The following is a 20710-nucleotide window of genomic DNA, read 5'->3' as shown; positions in this document are numbered from 1 at the left end:
ATACTTAACAGTAGAAATATACACTATTTAGTCACAATTTAATAGTCAGAAATGCTTTTTCTTCACAAGTTGCTCTTTGCTGTTGAGTTCAGGCCTCAGCAAAATAATGTAGCATTTTGGGGAAAAGATACATCCCAATAAACCAGCACTAGAAGCTAAGATGGAGAAGATCTCCACAGCTACCATATACTTTCCTTTGGTGCTCAAATAGGTGGGAACAAAAGACAACCAAACACTGCAAAACACCAGCATGCTAAAAGTGATGAACTTGGCTTCATTAAATGTGTCAGGTAGGTTCCTAGCCAGGAAAGCCACCATGAAACTGACTAGAGACAGAAAGCCCATATAGCCCAAGACAATATAAAACATCATAACAGATCCTTCATTACATTCTGCTATGATCTCTTCAGTCACTGATTGCATGTTAAGTTCTGGAAAGGGAGGAGAGGCGATCATCCATGCCAGACAAATGCTTGCTTGAAGGAATGAGCAGAAGAAGACAATTAAGAAGGATGTTTTTTTCCCCAACCATTTCCTCATGCCAGACCCTGGCTTGGTGGCCATGAATGCTGCAATGACCATGATAGTTTTGGCCAATACAGAAGAAACAGCCACAGAGAAGATGAAACCAAAGACTGATTGTCGGAGGAAGCAAATCAGTTTGAGAGGTTTTCCAATGAAAAGAAAAGAGCAGAGGAAGCAAAGCAAAAGGGATATTAGAAGAGTGTAGGTGAGGTCCTTGTTGTTAGCTTTAACAATAGGGGTGTCTTTATACTTAATAAATATTGCAAGAGTGAACACGGTAATGATTGAAAATAAAGCAGCAACCACAACTAAGCTGATTCCTAAAGATTCTTCATAAGTTAGAAACGTGATGATTTTGAGGATGCATTGAACTTTGTCCTTACTTGGATATTGATCTTCTGGACATTCAGAACAGGCGATCATGTCTGCAAATAAGAGAGAAGTCATGAATTATGGAATCTAATCATCAGTGAGGTTGGTGTTTTGGCTGAATTTCATATGAATAAAAACAAAACAAAATTGTTGGTTAACAATATGACAGTACAGGATAGTGTTGGAAGAAATTTCCTTGGTCCATTCCCCAGCTGGGAATCAGTCATCAACGCTGAGAAAGAATTGACTCAGAAGTGAGTTGCCAGAAAACAGGATTCTTTAATACAGAAAGGCAAGAAGAATAGTGACACAGCTTCTAAGCCTTCTTGGCTGACATGCAAATTGGGGATGTTAACCATGCCTTCTTATACTTGAATTTCCTTTGAAGCACCTACAGTTTGATGGAGTTATTTGTGTGCCTCCAGTTCAAGTGATTAATCTAAGTTCTGCCTTCCTGCCTTAATGGGCTAATCATGTCCCTGGAACTTTGTCTTTCCTACTCTGGGGGTTAATCCTTTTAGGGAAGAAGAAAAGAGGAGCTCTTAGTGAGTTATTTTAAACTGGTTTTAAGTGTTTTCCTGATCTGATTTATGGTCAGGCTTTGTTATTTCTGTAACAGCCACAAATGGCTTTTTCTTTCAGCTGGTGCTTTTGCTTTAAATTTCTTAAAGGGGGAAAGGCTGCTTTAAGTGTGTGGGCTCTGCTTTAGTGGTTCCTGGCACTGTCTTTTGGGGATGGACTTCCCACAATAGGAAATTCTGATGAGTAAATCAGGTATTAAAATGGATTAAAAAATTAGGTACCTTCAAGTTATAGTAACTAATATAATAGAGAGGGAGCATGATTTTTTCATGCAAAAAGGATGGAGAATTACAAGTATATAACAATCCTTAGCATCACAAGTGTGGCCTTAATGGCCATTCATAACAAAGACTGATAGTTCATCAGATTTATCCTCTTTGAGAACCAGTAACAATCTAGATGTCAATCCTCCCCTTTCATCTCTATTAGCCCTTCATAAACCATGCAGAAAGCAGGATTTCCTGGAGGAGAGAGGTTGCATGTGCATGACTTCTCACTTGCATTCTTTTTGTTCATATAAATAAAATAGGCAGGTAAAAATAATTTACTAACTGGTAATTTTTCAATGAAAAAATATGAATACATCACAGACAAGATGTGTAATGTAGTCTAGAGCAAGGGTCCCCAACCCCCAGACCACAGACAACTACTGGGGTGAGGCCCATTCAAAACAAAGCCACACAAGTGGTGGGTGAGAGCGTGTATGCCCACAGTTCACCTCATATGAGTGGTAGATGCTTTCATACACAGGCTGTCAGGGTTTCAAAGGATGCCCTAATTTATTCATGAGCCTTGAACCAAGTTTCAAAACAAATCTAGTTATTTATTAGGAGCAACATGTCAGCCATACCTAAGTGGAGTCAGCTGTGCCCCACATAATTTACATCCCAACTATTACATTGTTTCTTTCCTCCTCCCAGGCTGTATCATAAATCACATTCTCCAATGGAGCACTTTTATAGGCTGTAGAAAACATACCTCTCTGACTGGCTCTGGTAACCTAGGCTGAGGCATTGAGAAGGTATGCATGGAATGTGCTTCTGGTTGCTGCCATGTTGCTCTTTCAGTTCTTCCCCCTCTTACCTATGTCAAATCGAGAGCAGGCCAGGAATGCTTTCTGAGTTGACATGCACACAGTTCCATTCTCACAAGTGGGAGATGCAGTCACATGCACGTGCAGTCCTATTCACATCAGTGACAGACACTTGCACTCGCACAACAAACCTCCACTCCTGCTGAGTTGATGGGCACTTGTGCTTGCTTTTCTAGACACACAAGAAGCAGATGCTGGCATGTGAATGTTGATTCGTGTCAGTGGCAGGTATGCTTGCCTACCACTTACTGTTCTGATCTGCGGCTAAGGCCACTGTTAATTGGAATAAAGGCTTGCTAAATGCAGAGATTTGTAAAAACAAAACATCATCTTTATTTTTCTTCCTTTTGTGACAAACTGTGTCATTTCGGTATGCAGTCTCTCTTATCTCAATCTTTAGTAGTGAAGGCATCATAAACATCACCAAAGCATTGCACCATTCATTTTAAAATTTATGGCTAGGCAGCATTAGCCCAGGATAATAAAAACTGCAATTAAAAACACATAAAACAACGCTTACTTTCAGAGCCGCGGAAAGACACCTCCATATTTTATGCATGGTATGTCTGTATGTATGATTGGTTTCTTAAATTGGGGTTGGGTTTTTTTACATTACCTTTAATATTAGATTTGTTCATATTGTCTTTTTGCTGTTGTTAGCTGCCCTGAGTCTACGGAGAGGGGCGGCATACAAATCTAATTAATAAATAAATATAAATAAATAAATAAAATATTGCTTAATAGTAAATTGAAAACTCCACCCTTCTCCGCTGACACTCGGATGTGATGAATTAATTACCTAATTAATTTACCCATTCCTCTCCTAATATTTCTTGCTTGACACTTGCTCTCTTCGCCTTTGCAAGCATCTGAAAGAAGATTTACCCATCTGATATCTGTTTATCCTTCACTTGAATCTGAACTCATAGGAACGTCCTGTGGTTGGTCTCCTTCTTCTTCCTCTGCCTGTAAATCGGGCGCTGCCACTAATTCATAAACACTTTCCGAATCAGAATCTACAAAATCCCCAAACTGAACAGGAGTATAGAGAACACTTACACACAACAGAACTGTGCATATGTGCGCATGTACATACCACTCATTGTAAAATTTATCTCTCTCCCTTCCATACTGGGCCACCAAGCTGGAAAGATTGACAATCATTGTGCTGGCCAAAGCCATTTTATTGAGTTCTTTGGCCTGACACATTTTATATTTTTCTACTATGAATTTTCTACTGTGGGAAAATGAGAGGGGCTATTGTATGAGGTTGTTAGTATGTAGCCATAACAAATTATTTCTAGAAAGCCAAGGTCATCCTTTGTCTATGCACCCCTCCACCTCCACAGAAGGAGATGGGTGGACTCTGCCAGTATGGCAAATGAAGATGGGACAATGTGATGGATTAGTGGATATGCAGCCAAGGACTTGAACTTTCAGTTGGGTGGCGAAACCCGGAGTATTTCAGATTCGCATTTCACCCAGATGTACCAACATGGCTCTGTTAAACAAACTGGAACTTTGAGGAGTATGTTGCCTCAGACTCTGGTTTAGTGTTGAATGCTATTTAAAATCCTGACACACTGGTCTAGAGAAGAGTAAAATGGAATAAATTACCTGACATGTTTGACATCTTCCCCTCAGAACATGGATCACAATCATAACAGCAAAACTTCTGCCCTTCTTTCTTTCTCTTCTGATAGCCAGCAGGACAGGGGTCATTGCAGACTGAACGGGGCAAGACCTTTTAATAAACCGGGATGGAATTTAGGATTGAAGTCTTGAGTAATATTGGATAGTCCTCCAATAATCTAGCCCAAACAGAGTAGCAGGTAAGAAAATGAAATGACATGACACACCTGGAAATCTCTTCAACATTTCCTAAATATTGTGTATGGTTGCACCCATGCTATTCCTATTCTAATAGCTCTGGATTAATGATGAAGAGAAATAATTTTTAAAAATACATGCTTTGAGACAGATTACTAAAATCAGTCCAAAAATAAATAAATAACATTCCTAAACATGCCTCTGGCCCCTAGCTCACCAGGGAAGAAAGTTTGATTTGTTTTCCTTCATACTTTTTCTAATTGATTAATTTTTGGATGTTTCCTCCCCAACCGCAACATTAGGATTCAATCACTCACTTTTTGCACTATTGTTTGTACAAGCAAGTCAGAAGCTTTTAAAAATTCCCCTCTTCCTCCATGGACCCTTCCCTCTATAAATTATTTACCAATTATAATTCTGCCAGAGCAGGAAAATTAACCAAATTTTAATTTTAACTGATGAAATTATCTGAAATAAAGGTGCACAAGCCATGATCTCCAAATCTTTCAAAGTAATAAAATAGCTATGAATCCATACCTGCCTAAAATCTTTGTGCCAAACAATTAAATTTTCATGAATGACAAATTCATTTCCTGCAAGTTCTTTGGGATCCACCTTTCCTATTTTCACTTTGCGGTAGGAGTTGTTTGGAAACATGACCACATTCCTAATATCGAATCCAGAAAGGATTTCTCCATGATGGTTGATGGACACAGTTTCTCCAAGTGAATTATTAAATGAAAGGCCCTGGAGAAACCTGTGAAGCTTAATAAAAATAAGCAGGAAAAAGGAGATAAATAAAACAAGATTATAAAAATAACTAGGCTCTCCTAAGTTCAACAACCATCCCTGACTGATGCCATTTTGAGACTTCAGCACTGACACACTAAAGAAGAGGGGTAGGGAGGGGAGGAGTACAGAGGTGCTGTAGTCAAAACAAATACTTTCTCTTGGGAACCAAGGACATTCATGCAGGTGTCTGGGAGGAGGAGACTGGAGTCACCTAGCAACTCAACAATATCCTGATTGAGAAAGTGAAAAATGTTTACTTTTAATTACATGAAAACCATGGGAGTACTCAGATTCGGTTTTCACCAACCTGTGCCAATAAGTCATATCCAATAAACTTATTCTTTCTGCAGCCTACCTGCCTCAGAGTTTTATTTGCTAATGGGTATGTTACTTGGAACCCTGACAGTTCTTGTGTTCCCTCATGTGTCACGAAGAATAAGCTCACACTATCTTCTGAGTCACAGCCTTTGAACCCCTAGAAGATTGCTATCATGTTTCTCCTTAGTTTTCTCTTCATTAGCTGAAATGCATTCAGTCCATTTAAGCTCCAAGACCCATCAACTTGTCTTTCCTTTTTGCACTTTCCCCAGTGTCTTCTATTCTGGTGACCAACACTGTTGGTCCAAACCATTAACACCCCCCCCCCAACATTCTACTAGAAAAGTTTCAGCAGCATGATGGCTTCAATTCAGGACAAAAATCCTCCCATACCAAGCAGTCCTGCCATTGAAGAATCCATTTTGTAACAAATCTTACTCAATCTTGGAAAGATCAACACTAGATTGGTGGAAAACTGATCACATGCAGAAAGTACCCCAGGTTGGGTGGCTTTGGAGATATAGTGATAAATCAGTAAGTACTATCACTAGATAGTAATCTTCCATTGAAGACCTGTCTTCCATTGAGGACCTGCCTTCCATTGAGTATCTGCATGAGTCAAAGGTCCTACAACTTCTGAAGGCAAGTTGTTCTACTGGTTAATTATTCTCACTGTTAAGGAGTTTCCAGGTTGCTTCTCTCTTTGATTATTTTCCACACATTGCTTCTTGTCCTACTTTCAGGTGCTTTGGAAAATAAGTAGTTGATTCCTTCAACTGCTTGAATACTGCTATCATATCACCCTTAGTCCCATCTCTCTTTTTTTAAATTAGATCAGGGGTCTGCAACCTTATACTCAAAGAGCCATTTGGACCCATTTCACTCAGAAGAAAAACATTGGGAGCCACAGAATTTGGCTGGGCATGGCCAACTCAATGTCACTCACTTCCACCAGTCACATGACCCCCTATACAGGTGGTCACTAGGAAGTAGAATCAGTTGTTAAAAAAACATTGGGAACCACAAAATCCTTTTGACATCTCTCTCTCTCTCCTTCCCTCTCACCCTCTGTCCCTCCCACACCCCCTCTCTCGCCATATCTCCCTATTACTCTCCCCACCCCTCTGTATGTCTCTATCTCTGCCCTGGCTGCTTCTCCATCATCCTTACTTTCTCAGACCAGGCAAGGAGTGATGGCAGTGGAGGGTGAGAGGTGGGGCCAGCCTGGGGATGGTATCACTCAACAAGGAGCCACAGCAGAGGGCCCAAAGAGCTAAACAGGGTTAAATGGGATACTTCTGCTTACTTGAATGGGAGACTATAGGGGAAACTCTAAATATATACCCTCACCTGGAAATAACACATAGGCCAGAAGAAGCTAATGAACCCCCCCCCCCCCCAATATCTCCATTGTTTCCAAGAAAATAACCTAAACCCATCTATGTGATCCTTCCTAGAAGTGGTGCCCCATTTTGAAGCCTTGTCTACTTTTAACCACAGGCATTCCCAGGCACAAGTCATTCCCTTTCACTTGTTTTCTTTGACCGAATTCACGGAAAATGCTTCATTTGAACTAGCTGAAACCCACTGCAATTCTCCCATATGCCTTCGGATCCCAGTCCACCTGTAGCAATTGGGGGCCGTGGGAAAAACCATGTCTAGAAAAGCTTATCCAATTTTTGGCAGAAGTGGGTGAAAGGTGGAAATGTATTCCCCTGGGATTCCCTTGCCAACTCTCCCATGGCTGCCGGGCTTACCTTTCCTAACCCAGCTCATCTTGCCTTTCCCCTCTGCTCCCTCATCTGCATGTGTGCTTCTGTGTGTGTATGTGAAAAGAGAGAGAGAGAGAGAGAGAGGGAGGGAGAGAGCAGTGGAGTGGAGGAACCACCTGGACACAAGCGGCGTCTGAGCTTGTTTTCAAGCCTCCTGCGTGACTGATTCTCTGCCTGGGAGCCCCGTTTCCCTTTCCCACCCCGCATTCCCCCATTTTATTCTGGGCTCCAAAGGAACTTTTCTCTCTGTTTTGGAGCAGCACTCTTCTCTTGGGGTGGGGAGAACAGATCTCCAAGTGCTTCCTTCAAGCTCCATGCAAGGCAGCCACAGACGCTTCTGGCAATCTTTGGCCAGGCAAAAGACATGGCAGGGGAGATTCTCAGGAATCCTCTGCAATCGCCACGTCTTTTGCTTCCCTGAAGAATGCTGGACAGAGAATCAGTCACACAGGAGGCTGGGAAACTGGTGCAGATACCGCTTGTCTTCTCCCTGACACTGAAGCGAAGGACAGAAGGAGTTCCGCCATCCCTCTTTGCAACCAGGCCTAGTATACATGACCAGTGGCGGGATGGCCTTGGATGGCAGTGGTGGTTGGCGAAGGGGGCTGCAAATGAAGCTGCCTCAGCCAGAGAGAAGCAGCCCCCGACACAGCCGCTGGCCCGAGCCGCTTTTCTGCCTTCTGGGAGGTCTCCTCGGGCAAAGCCTGCCGGTCTCCCACAGGGAGGAAAGCAGCCAAGGGCTGGCAGGTGGCCTTGGGGACAGTAGCCAAAGCACAGGAAGGCTGCTGCTGCTGCTGATGACCGCTGCCCAACTCCCACACACACACAGCATTCGATGTATAAGACACACCCAGTTTTTGAGGTACTTTTTGGAAGTAAAAAGGTGCATCTTATACACTGAAAAATACAGTAGTTATTTGAATGAAGAGAATGATATCAATATTCAGCATTACTTTGTCATTCTTATATCCAGGAAAAGGAAAGTTTCTCCTAGCATATATGTGCTAGTCATTCCTGACTCTAGGGGTCAGTGCTTATCTCCATATCAAAACCAAAGAGCTAGCGCTGCCTGAATATGTCTCTGTGGCCATGTGGGTGGCATGACTAAATGCTGAAGGCACATGGAACAGTGCTACCTTCCCACCAAAGGTGGTCCCTATTTTTCTACTTGCATTTTCACAGTCTTTCAAGGTAGGTTTGCAGAAGCTGGGACAAGTAACAGGAGCTAACTCCATTACATGGCACTAAGTATTTGAACCGCTGAACTGCCAACATTTTTGATTGACAAGCTCAGGTTCTTAGCCACTGAGCCACTGCTTTCCTTTGTCCTATCTACAGATAATTCTCAAGAAAATATTGGACAATGTTCACAATTATGATTGATATCCCAAAACTACATATGAACCTGTTTCAGACTTGTGAGCAGGGTTGGCTACTGGCTGGATGGAGAGGAATGCAGTGGGATAGCGAAAATGGAGCTCCTCTCCAGAGCCCCCAATTTGCACTGAAAGATGTTAAAAGAAAATGCAGGGCATTCTACATAAGACATGCACACAGTGTGGTAGTAAAATTTTGGTAGCCCTTCACTGGTTGTGACACTTGTACCCCAAGATCATTTGTAATTGCCACAGGCCGGAGAGGTGCTGCAGTGTCCCAATCTGTTCCTCCCCTCCATCTGACCCAGAGGCTGTCCCTGCAGCACTTAGGCCTTGTCCCCCTGCCTCCTGCTGCCATTTCAGCATGCTTAAAATGGTAGCTGCTATTAGGGATTTCTATAATTTAACTGCTGGCCCCGATCAGGTAACAAGCAGGAGTCTTAAAGGATTTTCCAACCTTGCTCCTGTGGTTTGCCTAATTTTCTGCCTGGTGTTGAGCAGAGGTGGGATTCAGCAGGTTCTGATCAGTTCTGCAGAACTACTCCTGGCAATGAAAGGGTTTGATTCACATGTTATTACCTTCCAGGTTTCTTGATCTTGAGGTTTGTCGATTGTATTCTCTGCTATTCTTTTGTGTTTAAATCTAAGTAAGTTCATGTCATGAAAAGCATGAGCTACAGCATAGACTGCATTGTAGATACTGTAGCTATGGCCAGTCATTTCAAATAAATGTCCTGGAAGTTTTTTTAGATCTTCCCTCCCAGTACATGCTTCATCACCTTTTTCTGCTTGATTGCTGTCAGAAAATGAGCAATCAAAGCCTTGCTCCCAAAACTCCTTGAACAAAGTAGCTCTTTGCATTTCTAAAGGTTTGATGGCCCAGAGGAATTTGTTGAACCCTGGCAGTTCATTGGAATGAATATCAAAGGAAATTGCTCCATCAAACAATTGCAAATCTGAGGGCAGATGAAGATTTGTTAAGGTTAGTTCTATTTGAGCAGTTAGAATCCATATTTTCCCAAGAATTATGTATGTAAATTTTGTGAACATAAATAGAAACATCACTGTGCTGCTTTCTCCATAGAAGATAAATGTATTGACTATAGTTTTCCTTAAATAAACATTTATCCTACCAACCACAGGAGAATGTAACATAGAAAAAAATGCTTGTTTAGGAATTCTCTCCATAAAAGCAGAGCAAATCCTGTTCTCAGACAGAAGCGACTCCAGGACTTGGATGAAATTGTCTCCACTGTCATCATCCACAATTAAAAGACCAACCCAGGTCCATCCAAAATGATTCAGTAAATGGATAATCCCCACAATCTGAAGATTTTCATTGGGGGCTATGCGGTAAAAGGAAGCATCCATCTTTGTTCCATGCTTCTTGGGTGCAAAAGAGCCATAAGCAACCTAGAAACATAGAAACATAGAAACATAGAAGATTGTCAGCAGAAAAAAACCTCATGGCCCATCTAGTCTTCCCTTATACTATTTCCTGTATTTTATTTTAGGATGAATATATGTTCATCCCAGGCATATTTAAATTCAGTTACTGAGGATTTACCAACTGTGTCTGCAGAAAGTTTGTTCCAAGCATCTACTACTCTTTCAGTAAAGTAATATTTACTCACAGTTGCTTTTGATCTTTCCCCCAGCAAACCTCAGATTGTGCCCCCTTGTTCACTTTCCTGTTAAAAACTCATCCCTTCTGAACCTTATTTAACACTTTAACGTATTTAAATGTTTTGATCATGTCCCCCACATTCTCTTCTGTCCTCCAGACTATAGAGATTGAGTTCATTAAGGCTTTCCTGATACGTTTTAGGCTTAAGACCTTCCACCATTTTTGTAGCGTCTTTGGACTCGTTCAATTTTATCAATATCTTTTTTGTAGGTGAGGTCCCCGGAACTGAACACAGTATTCCAAATGTGGTCTCACCAGTGTTCAATACAGTGGGATCACAATCTCCCTCTTCCTGCTTGTTATAGCACTAGCTGTGCAGCCAAGCATTATACTTGCTTTCCCTACCACCTGACCGCATTGTTCACCCATTTTGAGATTGTCAGAAATCATTACCCCTAAACCCTTCTCTTCTGAAGTTTTTGCTAACACAGAACTGCCAATACAATAATCAGATTCAACATTCCTTTTCCCCAAGTACATTATTTTACATTTGGAAACATTAAACTGCAGTTTCCATTGCTTTGACCACTTATCTAGTAAAGCTAAATCATTTGCCATATTACAGACACCTCTAGGAATATCAATCCTATTGCACACTTTAGAGTCATTGGCAAATAGGCAAACCTTCCTTACCAAACCTTCCCCTCTGTCACTCACAAACATATTAAAAAGAATAGGACCTAGAACAGACACTTGTGGCACACCACTTTTAACTACACTCTGCTCAAAATATTTGCCATTAACAACAACCCTCTGATATCAACACTTCAGCCAGCTGCAAATTCATTGAACTATTCAGGTATTAACCCTACTGTTCTCTTTTCGTTTACTATACACTTGTGATCCTCGGGTCATATATGACTCGGACTAAAAAAGGTTGGAATTATCTTTTTGAATACTTTTTTCACTAGCATACTAATTTGAACATTTCTGAACACAATGAAGTGAAAAAAATTAATGCTTATTTGTTTATTTTGCTCAGAAATGCCCACCCTCCAATTTTGTGTAATTTTTTTTCAATTTATAAATAGATTAGCCTGCAAAATCAGACCTTTTTGACTATTGTAGGTATTGGCATTCTAATTTAAACATTTATGAACATGATGAAATGAAAAAGGAAATGAAAAAATTGATGCTTAATTGTTTATTTTGCTCAGAAAAGGGCTTCCCCCCTCCGCGCTGTGTGCAATTATTTCACTTTATATATAGATTATCCTGCCAAATCAGAATTTTGGACTATCTTGGGCATTGGCATACTACTTTGAACATTTCTGAACATAACAAAATGAAAAATGAAATGAAAAAATGGATTTTGCAGGTTAATCTATCTATCTTTTATTGATTGTGTCCTAGGCTACTGAAGTCAGAAGGAGGGGTGTAGGGATCAAAACCTCCCAATGTGATTAATTGAAGAATGTGATTTATGACATGTCCAGTGAGAAGGAGTGAAACAGGTCATGATGGCAAGCAGCCTGCGTGAACTCAGTTCTGACTGCAAGGGAGTATTTCCAAGATGTCACTTTTAATAAATCTTGGTATTTCTTTTGGACTTTGGCTCATGGCTCCTGAATTAATTAGGGTATCTTTTGAAAACATGTCCATTGCGGGCTCAAATTATACCTGCACCAAATGTTAACTAAATGAATTACTGTAGGCAAAAGTCTTAAGACATATCTGGCCACCAAATACACAAGTATAGATAGGTGGCCCCTGGCTCAAAAGGGGTTATTCTGAGAAGGATTTAGGTGCCCCAGTGAGCCACCACTTAGGTATGAGTTGACAACAACTACCAAAAAAGTCAATGCAGTTCTAGACTGCATTAAGATAAGGGTAGTATCACATGAAGTAATTGTATTGATTTATATTGTGAGGTCATATTTGGAATACTGCATCCAGTTCTGGGCACCACAGTCCCCCCCCCCAAAAAAAAGATATCAAGACCATGAAAAGAGTATAGAGAAGAGGAACTAAGATGGATAGGGTACTGGAGGCTAAATTGTATAGTGAACAGTTAAGGAAACTACTGTATTTTTCGGAGTATAAGGCACACTTTTTTCCTCCCTAAAAGAGGTTGATAATTTGGGTGCGTCTTATACTATGAACATAGCTTTCTTTCTTTTTTCAGCCCTAACAAGCTGCTAATGATCTTTCCAGTTTTACCTTGCAGGCTCTTTCATTGTTTCTCTCTGAAAAGAATGTTTTCCAAGCATTAAGTGTAGGGATTTTTTCATTGCTCTAACTTGCTCCAAATAAGTTTCTTTCCAGCCCTAACCAGGTGCTAACAATGTTGCCAGCTCTTACTGGCTTGCACACTCTTTCATTGTTACTGTCTGCAAATAATTTTTTCTAAACCATGTTTTTTTAGGGTTTTTTTCATTCTCTACTTGCTCCAAATGTTTTTTCCAGCCCTAACCAGGTGCTAACAATGTTCCCAGTTCATACCAGCTTGCAAGATCTTTCATTGTTACTCTCTGTGAAGAATCTTTTCCAAGCCCTAAGTCTTTGCAATTTTTTTCCCATTGCTCTATTTGCTCCAAATATTTCCTTCTAGATGCTAATGATGTTCCTAGCTCTTACTGGCTTGCAAGCTCTTTCATTGTTACTCTCTTTGAAAAATGTTTTTTTAAACCCCTAACCAGGGGATAAAATAATGTGCTGAAGCTGACCAGACTAAGGACACTAGCCAGATGAATACATGGTAAGCAGATTCTTTTTCCTATTTTCCTCCCCAAAAACTAAGGCGTGTCTTATACTCTGAAAAATACAGTAGATATGTCTAGTTTAACATATAGAACAATTAGGGGTAGTGTGATGTCTTTCTTCCAGTACTTGAAGGGCAGTCATAAAGAACGTTTGACTTATTTTCCAGATTCTGAGAGCAGTAATGGGTGGAAATTAGAGATGCAACCTGGAACAGCGATGCATTATTCCCGGTTTGGACCAGTTCCTAGAAACGCTTGTGCACATGCACAAACTGGCAGCAGACTTATTCAGAGCCCACTACTGACTTGGAACCAAGGATAATTTTCCTGACAGTGAGGTCAATTAGCCAGTGGAATGGTTTGGCTACTGAAATTATGGGTGCTCCATCCCTGGAGGTTTTCAAGAAGGAATTGGACAACCATTTGTCTGGACTGATTTAGTGTCCATTGATCAAGCAGGGGATTGGACAAGAAAATCTCCAAATTCCTTTCCACTGCTATGATTTAATGATTCCGTGGCTGAGGATGAAAGCTTCTGTTTTCTTTTCAGACAATGCATATTTAATATTTTCAATATAGTGCATCACAAATTACTTAATTCCAACACCCACACTTCATCAGGACCTTTATATTCATCACTAAAACAGAATAATTATTCCCTGTTCCCTTCAATTTTTCCCCATGGACGAGTTTTCCAACATATCAATAGATATAGTGTATCTTACCTGTGGGATTTTATAAAGACTTATGATATCTGACATAAAGAATGAGATATCAGCACCAAATCCTCCAATAACGGCCAAAAGATTCTCCTTGGTGTCACATCTGTAGTTGACAACCAACCGATCAGATCGGAAGAGCAGCTCCAAAGTGGAACGGTAAGTCAGCTGGGCAATAAAATAGTTGTCACAGATGAAAAATCCCAGTGTAACATTAGAAAAAAGTCTTGGATTTGAGTTGATCTCTTTCACTGCAAATGCCAAACTCAGGGAATGCTGATACAATTTTAAAATGGCTCTGAAAACATAATTGAGAAAGAATTGAAATACAGAATTGTTTGCTCCCAAAAGAGCCTAAATAGGTCACCACTAACAGTGTACTTGGACTAGTTCCAATCAGCTGAATACCACCTCTGATCATATTCAGTGAAGAGCTACCAAAGGTTTTACTGCCACACTGTGGGGGTGGCTTTTGCAGGACACCCTGCATTTTCTTTCAACATCTTTCAGTGCAAATTGGGTGCTCTGTTGTGGAGCTCCATTTTTGCTACCCCACTGCATTCCCCCCTTCCGGGCAATAGCCCACCCCTGAACATATCCAATGAAAAATATCCTAGTAACCTCACTATTGTATTACTGTAATAACATCTTGCAACAAAGGTCCACAAATACAAATCACTCAGCTTTTTATCGCACTCAACTTTGTCCTCAAATACACTAATAAATTGTGTATCCTTAATCTTCCAAACGGCTCATTGAGCATCTGACTGAAATATTGTCTATTCTTTGGAAACTGCTATTAGACACAGAGCTGGTTAAAAAGAAATAGTGTGAAACCTTCCAAAATTATCACAATTTTTAAGAACACCTTGAGAAATTTTTCAGACTACAATAGCCACCAACTCAGAAAATTCAAACTGCCCAAGCAGCTGCTGATACAGTTCTATAGAGGAATTATTGAGTATCTCTATAGAGATCTCTACAGTTCTACTGAGGAATTGTTGAGCATCTCTATAACTAATCTTCTCATCGTTCCCATTACCCATCTCTTCCCACAAATGACTCTATGACTTTAACTTTGTGGCTTGGGTCCTTACAATTTATATTAACTGGTTCCTAATATTTATTTTATTTTTTTGGGGGATTTGTATGCTGTCCCTCTCAGGGCAGCTCACAACATATCAAAAAGTAAAAAACAGTATACATCTCAAAAAATCCAATTAATATGACTAAAAGAACTTTAAAAAGGTTCCACTGATCAAGCAGGGGATAGGACAAGAAAATCAATAACATGATAATTAGGAACTATTATGACTATTATCTTGTACATGTTCTAACAAATTAAAAAATAAAATAAAATAAATGATTAAATTCTTATTTGTTCTCAGACTATCCTTAAGTGTTGTACCTTATGACTCTTGAAAATCATCTTTTCTTTTATGAACACTGAGAGCATGTGTAGCAAGACAAGTTCCTTGAGTGTCGAATCACACTTGGCCAATAAAGAATTATATTCTGTTCTATTCTATCCTGTCCTGTCCTGTCCTATCCTATCCTATCCTATCCTATCCTAATCTATTCTATTCTATTCTATCCTATTCTATGTGAAGAGGAAGGAAAAGGTAAAAAGCATTTCTTACACTGGGGGCATAAACACCTTCTGTGAAGGATGCTCCTCAAAGGAATATTCTTCAAGGACATGAAAAATCTGAGCTGTGATCCCACCAATGATGAGGTTTCCTGGCTTATACCATTCATGAAAAATAGGAGTGGGATCACTCCTGAGGCAAGATATGGCATAAATCTGGCACTTCAGGTCAATCAGCAAGCACAGGAATATCACTGTCCTCAACATTTCCTCTTGTGCCTATCCTCCCTTCCAGGAGTTTATTTGGTGAGACTATTTTCCATCAGATACAAAATGCTAAGAACATGGTTAACACGCACAATCATTTCTCTCATCCTGTCGATTGACATCAACAAGGTTAGCCAAGCATGCCCTTGATGATCAGGCATACTCTGGTGAATGGAAATAACTACTGTAATCCAAAATCCAAAGAGACAAGATCCTACCTGACTCTTTTCCTCTGATCACAAAGTTTTATATATATTTTTTCATAACCAGAATGTCATATGCATTCTTTTTCAGTATTTTTTTGGAAAGCTGTTGCGATGTTATCAGAAAGCATCAATGACAGTCATTTACATTAATTGCCAATAAACAGTTATTTCTCTGAAAGGAACCTCCTGGGTTTGTTGATTATTATTTCACACCTGTGATGTGATGGCTTAATGGCAAAGATAATAATAATAATAATAATAATAATAATAATAATAATAATAATAATAATAATAATAATAATAATAATTATTATTATTATTATTATTATTATTATTATTATTATTATTATTATTATTATTTAGATTTGTATGCTGCCCCTCTCCGAAGACTCGGGGCGGCTCACGACAATAATAAAAAACAATATTATAGTAGAACAAATCTAATATTAAAAAGAAAAGACATATAAAACCCCATCATTTAAAAACCATACAACACATACATACCAAACATAAAATATAAAAGCTTGGGGGAGGTGTCTCAGTTCCCCCATGCCTGGAGATATAGGTGGGTCTTCAGTGATTTGCGAAAGACAAGGAGGGTGGGGGGCATTCTAATCTCTGGGGGGAGTTGATTCCAGAGGGCTGGGGCCGCCACAGTGAAGGCTCTTCCCCTGGGGCCTGCCGAATGACATTGTTTAGTCGACGGGACCCGGAGAAGGCCAACTATGTGGGACCTTATCGGCCGCTGGGATTTGTGCGGTAGAAGGCGGTTCCAGAAGTATTCTGGTCCAATGCCATGTAGGGCTTTAAAGGTCATTACCAACACTTTGAATTGTGACCGGAAACTGATTGGCAGCTAGTGCAGGCCACGGAGCGTTGTAGAAACGTGGGCGAATCTGGGAAGCCCCACGATACCTCTCGCGGCCGCATTCTGCATGATCTGAAGTTTCTGAACACTTTTCAGAGGTAGCCCCATGTAGAGACCATTGCAGTAATCAAACCTCGAGGTGATGAGGGTGTGAGCAACTGTGAGCAATGACTCCCTGTCCAAGTAGGGCTGCAACTGGTGCACCAGGCAAACCTGGGCAAACACCCTCCTCACCACAGCCGAAAGATGGTGTTCCAATGTTAGCTGTGGATCGAGGAGGACGCCCAAGTTGCGAACCCTCTCTGAGGGGGTCAATAATTCCCCCCCCAGGGTAATGGATGGACAGATGGAATTGTCCTTGGGAGGTAAGACCCACAGCCACTTCGTCTTGTCAGGGTTGAGTTTGAGCTTGTTGACACCCATCCAGACCCCAACAGCCTCCAGGCACTGGCACATCACTTCCACTGCTTCGTTGACTGGACATGGGGTGGAGATGTATAACTGGGTATCATCGGCATACTGATGATACCTCACCCCATGCCCTTGGATGATCTCACCCAGCGGTTTCATGTAGATATTAAATAGCAGGGGGGAGAGGACTGACCCCTGAGGCACCCCACAAGGGAGAGACCTAGAGGTCGACCTATGACCCCCCACTAACACCGACTGCGACCGACTGGAGAGGTAGGAGGAGAACCACTGGAGAACAGTGCCTCCTACTCCCAGACCCTCCAGTCGGTGCAGAAGGATACAATGGTCATAAATGGCATCATTATGGGTTTCTTCTAGTGTGGTGTTCTGGACCACACTGTAGGAACCTACCACTATGTCAAACTCATGTCATTGCATGACATATCTGACATATCTACGAGTTCTACGGAGAGGGGCGGCATACAAATCTAATAAATCAATAAATCAATAAATCAATAAATCAATAAATCAATAAATCAATAAATCAATAAATCAATAAATCAATAAATCAATAAATCAATAAATCAATAAATCAATAAATCAATAAATCAATAAATCAATAAATCAATAAATCAATAAAATTGATTTGGGCTTCATAGGCGGGGCAAGCAGCCCACCTCTGCAGTATCCCCATGGTCATGTGAACAAGATTCTGGCCACCAACTCATATATGATGGTTGCAGTGCCCCCGGGTCACATGAACCCCTTTTGACAAACAAAGTCAAATGGAGAAGCCAGATGCAGTTAACAACTATGTTACTGACTTAATTACTGCAATGATTCACATAACAACTTTGGCAAGACAGGTTGCAAAAGGGAGTGAAATTCACTTATAATAACAGCTTAACACCAGCAATTTTGGTTCCATTGTGGTTCTACATTGAGGACTACCCATAATGACATCTTCTTTTTCCAATTAGTGAGTAGTATCGCCTGAAGGTCTTCAGTGTTGGGTGACTTCGACACAAGTGTGGGATTCCCTATACATTTTAGCCACCCAACCTAGAATAACTTCAGCCTCACAGTTACTAATTTGGAGTTAATCTTGCCGAGGCTGTGTAAGGTATGTTACAGGTTGGATTCTAGGTATCAATCATGATTGTTAATACTTTTGCAGAAGAAGGCTGAGCTGGACTCTTAAGGGACTAACCTGAAGCAACATGGGTGCTCCATTTCAACCTCACTGTTTCACTAAGCAGTTTCTAAGAGACATATTGGAACCGTGAGACTAGTTATCGAGTCCTGGATGCCATAATATGAGACACATCCAGTAGCACTGAAAAACATTGTAAAGAAGAGTGACAAGGAAGGGGGCTTGGAGCATAAGTCTTATTCCTTTAAATTTATAGAGCATTTATCCACATAAAGGGGAAACATGATAAACTTCTCCCAGAGCTGAAGATTTGTCACTTATTGTAGAAGAGAGTTTGATTTTATTCTCCATATTAGAAAACCAGAAGACATTTACCAATGGAGTAAATTTATATTTCTGCAAATACTCATTTTCCTACCAGTTCAGACTGGTAGGTTCCTACCAGTTCAGACTGGATTGCCTGTATTGGTAGCGACACTCTAGTGACATCACTGAAGTAGATCAGCTGGTGCCAGTCCATTCGCACTACCATTTTTCTTTTTTTCTTATTTTGCATTTTTTTCCTGTTTGGAAAGTTTTTCCTGTTCAGCTGCTTGAAAAAGGGTCCTCCCGTCAACCCTCGGGTTAATATTGACTTTTATTCCTTCACTCAAAGCACAGCTGTTCAGTTCCTCAGCTGTATTTTGGGCTGATTTCAGTTACTGAGCATTGGCAGAAGCAAAATTGCATGAGGGATGCATGCATGCAAAACATCGTGATGTGAATTTATTTATTTATTTATTTATTTTATTTATTTATTAGATTTGTATGTCACCCCTCTCCATAGACTCGGGTCAGCTCACAACAACAATAATACAAATAATAACAAATAATTTAAAAACATTAAAAGAAAAACCCCGTTATTAAAGCAGATATACACACAAACATACCGTATATTAATTGTATAGGCCCGGGGGAGATGTCTCAATTCCCCCATGCCTGATGGCAGAGGTGGGTTTTAAGGAGTTTACAAAAGACAAGGAGGGTGGGGGAAGTTCTAATCTCTGGGGGGAGCTGGTTCCAGAGAGTCGGGGCCACCACAGAGAAGGCTCTTCCCCTGGGACCTGCCAAACGATATTGTTTAGTCGACAGGACCCGGAGAAAGCCAACTCTGTGGGACCTAATCATACTGACCAATCAGATCATAGAACAGATTGCATCATTCTGCTGAAGCACCATGATTCAGCATTCACTTTAATTCTACTATACTTGCAATATTACTTCAGGTTTATATCCTGACTTTGTCCCCCTGTGATTGCAAGATTCTACCTTTAATATAAATTCGTTTGTTCATTCATTCATTCATTCATTCACTCATTCATTTATTTAGTCCAATACATAATACACATGGAAGAGAATAGATATGTAATAATATAAGTAAAGAAAAGAATAGAAAAAAAGATATAAAAGTATAGGTGAACATATTTGAAAGGAAGAAAAGATAAATGAGATAAGGAGAGACAATTGGACAGGGGACAGAAGGCACACTGGTGCACTTATGCACGCCCCTTACTGACCTCTAAGGAACCTGGAGAGGCCAATCGTGGATAGTCTAAGGGAAAAATGTTTGGGGTTAGGGGTTGACACCTAAGTAGGGGACTTTATAGAGTTCAAATGTAGGGAGAATATCAGGAAAGCTCCTTCAAGATTTTGGAGGAAAAGTAGGATAGGAGTTCAGGGGGGGGGGGGGAAGGAGGAAGGAAATGGTAAACCAAGACAAGCAATGTATAGTACATATACTAATTTCACACTTTGTACTGTAGCAATATTTTTGCAGAAGAATAAGGAATCCTACAGCCGCTTCCCCAGTGTTTCTTTTTTAAGTTAACTCTGCTCAATGGTGGCCTACAGAGAAATATTTGGAGAAGGTAGAGGTTTCAGTCATAAGTATTTATTTTGTGAAAGGATCCCATAGATAATGGTTATGGTTATGTTAACAGAAATAAAATTACATAAAATTGCTTTATATGATGTCTATTTAAAGAGCCAATAAAGATGGTGTCTCAAAAGTTGTAATACAGAAGCAACAGCTCTCCAAGCCCAGGAGTTTCCATTGCAGACTGTTTATTGGCAATTAACCTAAATGACTATCATTGTAGCATTATGACACAGCTGCCACACTTTCCAGGAAATAATTCATAAGTCAGTCTTATATATATATATAAATCTTTTACTTGTGTAGCCATGAGAAAACAGGCAGGTGAGGTCTTATCCCTTTGGATTCTGCTTGTGATTTTCATTGACTGAACTGTGCTTCTCCATCATGTTTGCTAACACTCGTGGATGGGAATCCATCAGATGAGAGAACTTATACAGCTACGTGTGTTAGCTGAACATGCAATTAGATGTTGTAGTTAGTGGAAAATAATCTCACCAAATGTAACCGTGGGATTGCAGCTAGACAAAGTCA

The 20710-nt window shown here is 40.4% G+C and overlaps 2 protein-coding genes across 2 annotated transcripts in view; both read right to left on the bottom strand.

Annotated features, from left to right (window-relative positions):
* Positions 1–20710, bottom strand: part of LOC139154299 (uncharacterized) — a 1065525-nt gene that overhangs the window by 207921 nt on the left and 836894 nt on the right. The window lies entirely within an intron of this gene.
* LOC139154461 (vomeronasal type-2 receptor 26-like) lies at positions 46–14044 on the bottom strand. Its single transcript, XM_070729095.1, has 5 exons — positions 13775–14044; positions 9240–10073; positions 4940–5167; positions 4190–4316; positions 46–950 (listed from the first exon to the last, which is right to left on the bottom strand). The coding sequence occupies exons 1-5, from the start codon at positions 13808–13810 to the stop codon at positions 46–48; spliced, it is 2130 nt and encodes a 709-aa protein (XP_070585196.1). The 5' UTR covers positions 13811–14044.

This window comes from Erythrolamprus reginae, chromosome Z, assembly GCF_031021105.1.
Source record: "Erythrolamprus reginae isolate rEryReg1 chromosome Z, rEryReg1.hap1, whole genome shotgun sequence".
Classification (NCBI taxonomy): domain Eukaryota; kingdom Metazoa; phylum Chordata; class Lepidosauria; order Squamata; family Dipsadidae; genus Erythrolamprus; species Erythrolamprus reginae.
Note: the sequence above shows the minus strand (reverse complement) of the source record. Positions and strands in the feature narration are given on the sequence as shown.